This window comes from Spinacia oleracea, chromosome 2 (assembly GCF_020520425.1).
Source record: "Spinacia oleracea cultivar Varoflay chromosome 2, BTI_SOV_V1, whole genome shotgun sequence".
Classification (NCBI taxonomy): domain Eukaryota; kingdom Viridiplantae; phylum Streptophyta; class Magnoliopsida; order Caryophyllales; family Amaranthaceae; genus Spinacia; species Spinacia oleracea.
In genome coordinates this window covers 46,592,282-46,597,471 of record NC_079488.1, presented here as the reverse complement: position 1 = coordinate 46,597,471, position 5,190 = coordinate 46,592,282, and the positions used below count along the sequence as shown (strand labels likewise).

General features: G+C 39.0%; 1 protein-coding gene across 1 annotated transcript; it reads right to left on the bottom strand.

Moving 5' to 3' along the window:
• Window positions 1–777: 777 nt before the first annotated feature.
• LOC130467396 (uncharacterized mitochondrial protein AtMg00810-like) lies at window positions 778–4,639 on the bottom strand. The gene is made up of 2 exons (XM_056835897.1): window positions 4,477–4,639; window positions 778–1,337 (listed from the first exon to the last, which is right to left on the bottom strand). Exons 1-2 carry the CDS (start codon window positions 4,637–4,639, stop codon window positions 778–780), a joined length of 723 nt encoding a protein of 240 aa, XP_056691875.1.
• Window positions 4,640–5,190: the final 551 nt, after the last annotated feature.

Below are 5,190 nucleotides of genomic sequence, written 5' to 3'. Positions count from 1 at the left end.
GATTCCATGTACACTAGGTGACATGTAGCCTTTTCCCTCAAATTATAAAAAGTTCGGGGTAATATACTGTAATAATGAGTAAGTGGGAAAACATTGACGGAGATTAAGTAATTAATCAACTAATGATGAAGAAAAGGATTCAACTTTGTTTTGATTTTCTGATGTGGGGTTTAAGATTGAGAAGGTTGTTGATCAGTCACTAATATTGAGTCATCATCACCAATTCGATTAAGACACCATCTATATGGGCACATATTTATAAAATATAAATCTGAATTAAAGTCAAAATCTGGGGGCAACTCCCGGGCCACACTAGTTTAATAAGTTAAAGTAGACTTCATTCTAGTAAATAAAAAACTAATACGGATTACAGTAGTAGACTTGTGAAGTATTCTACTCCGTACTTAATTAAGATGTGTTATCTTCAACTTATTAGACTTGAACTTATCTGAACTTATTAGATCAAATTGGAACGTATTGGATTTTATTAAACCCGATTGGCCTGGATAAAATTTATTGAACCTAATTGGATATGATCATACCTAATTGGAAAGATTTGATTTGAGACCTTATTGACCCGTTTTAAACTTATTTGAACTTATTAGTGAACTTAACCTACGTACTCGTAATTTTACGTCTTGGGTGTATGCTCATCTTGTACCCAAATTAGCGAAGCATAATCTTAAATGGGTGAATATGTGAGAGTGTAAAACTACATTCGATTTATGATGGAAAATGAACTCGAAATCGACTTAAGCCACTTAAGCTCACATGTAGTCACAACCATCGAACAATACTCAGCCTCCGCTGAGAAAGAGTAAGTTGTTTCTTTGTTTTCCAAGAGACATGGGATTTTCCAAGAAAAATAAAGTAAGAGGACAACGACCTACATGTACTCATGGGTTGCATCAAGGTTCCCTGACCCGAGCTCCCTTTAATATACCTCAAAACACGAAGAGCGGCATCCCAATGAGCAACCTGTGAAGCACTAAAAATTTGTGAGAGAGTATGAACAAAATAACTTAATTCAGGGCGAGTAATAGAAAAATAAACCAATTGACCAACCAAACGCCTATACTGATCTGGATAATAAAAAGGCGCTCCTTTTGCTTGTGCAAGACAATAGTTTTGTTCCATAGGAGTATCAATTGGCTTACAACCTATCATTCCTTCTTCTGACAAAATATCTAAGGCATACTTCCTTTGAGAAATAAATAAACCCTTTGTACCTCGGGCAACCTCAATACCCAAAAAATATTTTAGAGCGCCAAGATCCTTACTATGAAAATAGGTGCTAAGATATCGTTTTAAACGCACATTAGCATCATGAGATGACCCTGCAATAATTAAGTCATCAACATATACTAGTACATGTAGAGATATACCACATTTAATGTAGCTAAATAAAGAATAATCTCCATATGACTTCTTGAAGCCATAATGTTTCAGAGTCGTAGATAATTTTACAAACCAATTTCTCGGCGCCTGTTTCAAGCCATACAATGACTTTCGCAACCTACAAACCTTTCCTGAGGAAGTCGTACGATATCCGGGGGTAATTCCACGTACACCTCTTGTAGGGTTATGAATAATATAAATAATATAATTCATGCGGAAAAACCATAAAGCCAGGAATCCAAATTAATTGCCACATAGTCAATTAGCATAATTAGGATACATACAATGTGATGCGTGCCTTCCCTAGCTGCTCCCGAACCGAACAAGAACAAGTTTAGAACTCCAAATGTCGCCCCTCCATAGATAGTCCACAGCACGTTCGGATCCGCCTTAGATTCAACCAACTAGAATATTCTCTAAGGTTTTATGTGCACTCGGGAAACTCACAATAATGTTAGGAAAATATTAAATTCTCTCTTGAACTTAATGTATTAGAATACTTATGAATTGCATTATAAATTGTGATCATGAACCACATATTTATAGGGTGGAAATAACGGAGTTTGAATTCTAGTAGGAATCGAATAACTAAATCCATTAGGATTCTAGTTAAATAATATCATTAGAATTTTACGTTTAATCAAATACCTAGGTATTTCAGATTTAACTAAAATATCCAATTTGAGTAGAATTAGGAAAACACGATTACTTGACAACGAAGTAATCCCAACCGGCCAAGGCATTGCATGCGTGGCCCTTGAGCTCACGCTGCTATGCAGCCCAAAGCACGTAAGCCCACGAGTGGGCGCTGCTGCTTGTTCGGTTGGCCCAAGGGCGTTGGGCGCTGGTCAGCAAGCACGCGGCCCATTTGGGCGCTGCTTTGCTCGGCCCCTTTGCCTTGCTGCTTCCGCGCGCGGGCTTGTGGGGCGTTGGGCCTGGCGCTTGCTGGGCCTTGCGTCTTGCAAGCTCGTTCATCGATCGTTCGTACGTCGCGCTTTCGATTCGTTTTCCGATTCCAAAATTCATTTCTGATTCGAACAAATATTTAATATCATAAAAATTATAAATTTTGCGTTCGAAAAACTAAAACCTACGAAAAATCATAGTTAGACTTCGAATTTTGGACTTCTGGGTTCGGCGACAAATCTCTGATTTTTGTCAAAAATTTTAAAACGTCGTTTACATGCGAAATTCACTATAAATTATACGATTCTGACCATTATTGACAAAACTGCCGAAAAATCCTGCGAACATATAATCAAATAATCGCACGAATTTCCAATTAATTACATACAACGAAATTAATCACCCCTTTAATTCATTGCAAATATATAAAATTTAACCATGTTAACTATAATTGATTATGGAATAAATTAGAGGCTCGTGATACCACTGTTAGGTTATGACAAATATAAAACATATATTTCATGCTGAAAAACGATAAAGCCAGGAATCCAAATTAATTGCCACATAGTCAATTAGCATAATTTAGGATACATACATGTGATGTGTGTCTTCCCTAGCTGCTCCCGAACCGAACAAGAACAAGTTTAGGACTCCAAATGTCGCCCCTCCGTAGATAGTCCACAGCACGTTCGGATCCGCCTTAGATTCAATTAACTAGAATATTATCTAAGGTTTTATGTTTATTCGAAATCTTAATTATATATATAGGCTATTTATTAAATTCGTACTTGAACTTAAACTATATGAATACTTATTGATTGTGTTGTATAAATTGTGATTATGAACCACGTATTTATAGGATGGAAATAACGGACTTAGATTTCTACTAGGATTCAAAGAACTAAATCAATTAGGATTCTAGTTAAATTAATCCTTTAGAATTTAATGTTTAATCAAACACGAAAACATTTAATTTTTGTAGAATTAGGAAAACGATTAATCAAGCAATCCTAAACGACCAAGGAGTTTGGACGTACGTAGCATTGCACACACACACGCACAGCCCACATGGGCGTGGTGCGCGGCTCGGCCCAAGGCAGGCGCTGGCAGCACGCGACCCATCCGTAGGGGCTGCTGCTGGGCCTTGCCTAGCTCGCTTGCAGCGCGCTGGGATTTGCCTTGCTCGCTGCTTGCGGGCTTCGCTAGGCGCGGGCCTGACTTCGTGCTGGGCCTTGCGTCTAGCAAGCTCGTCTGTCGATCGTTTCGTACGTCGCGCTTCCGATTCGTTTTCCGATTCCATAATTCATTTCCGATTCGAACAATATTTAATATTTCCGATTCTAGAATTTATTTCCGATTCGAACAAATATTTAATATTACCGATTCTGGAATTTATTTCCGATTCCGGTAATATTTCCGTTTCCGATAATATTTCCGATTCCGGCAATATTTCTATTTCCGATAATATTTTCCGATACGTACCATGTTTTCGTTTCCGGCAACATCTACGACTCTGATAATATTTATATTTCCGTTATGATCCATATTTCTGTTTTCGGCAATATCATCATTTCCGGGGTATTCATGTTTTGCCTTTTGACGATTTTAGCTCCCACTGGAACCGAGATCCGTCGTTTCCGAATATTCATAAATTGAGTATTTAATTTACTTAAATACTTGATCCATTCACGTACTATTTGTGTGACCCTACGGGTTCAGTCAAGAGTAAGTTGTGGATTAATATTATTAATTCCACTCGAACTGAAGCGGCCTCTAGCTAGGCATTCGGCTCACTTGATATCACTGAATTATTAACTTGCACAATTAATTAATACTGGACCGCATTTATTAGACTTAGTATTGAATGCATACTTGGACCAAGGGCATTATTTCCTTCAGAGCTTTCGGTATCAACGAGTATACGCCTTACTCTCATATTAGAGATCTTGGTCTCTATGACCAATGGGTCATCATGCGGGGTAGTTATTCGTCCACCATCAGACTCGCAAATTTCGATTCTTGGGAAAGGGTCCATTGGTGATTTTCCTGAGAGCATCACCTGCCCCAACCTTCTAGTATAGTCTCTTTATCCTCTCATGGTAGACCCTCCATCAGTTTGATTGCCGCCTCCAGCTGAGGTGGGTGATTTGTTCTTTTTGTAATGGTTCTTACCAGGACCATGGGTATTCTTCTGCAAGTAATTCTTTAGATTCCCCTTAGATGCCAACCCGTCCAAGGCCCTTTTCAGGCTCCTACAGTCTTTGGTGTCATGACCTACATCTTCGTGGAATTGACAGTATATCTTTGGGTCCCGATTCTCAACGGGGGACTTCATTGGATACGGACGTTCCAAGTCAAACCTGGTCCCCACATCGACGAGGATCATGTGAAGGTTTGTATTATACTCAAATAACTCTTTTTCTTAGGGGCGTCCCCTCTTTTTCCCTGCACAAGCGGGGTCTTGATATTTTAATATAGCCTAGGTGCCATTAGTTCTAGTGGTTTTTCGACCAGTTCTATCTTTCCTCCCAAAGGACTCAGCAGCTTCTCCTCCTTTTCCATCTTTGGAAACATTACATATCTCAGTTGCATGTATGAATTCTTCAGCTTCATCCAATACTTCAGCCATGGTGCACACACTTTTCTTTACCAAGTCAAACTTCAAGGATCCCTTTTTCAACCCTCTGATGAAATTGTCAAAAGATACTCCATCTGGAAAGTCAGGGATCTGACCTGCCTCCAAATTGAAGCGCTTTACATAGCTTCTTAAATACTTGTCCTTCCCTTGTTGAATTCGGCCTACGTGCATACTCGTCTTCCTTTCCTCTTTGTAATCCACGAACCTTGTGGAGAATAGGGCTTCTAACTCGGCAAAGGAGGCAATGG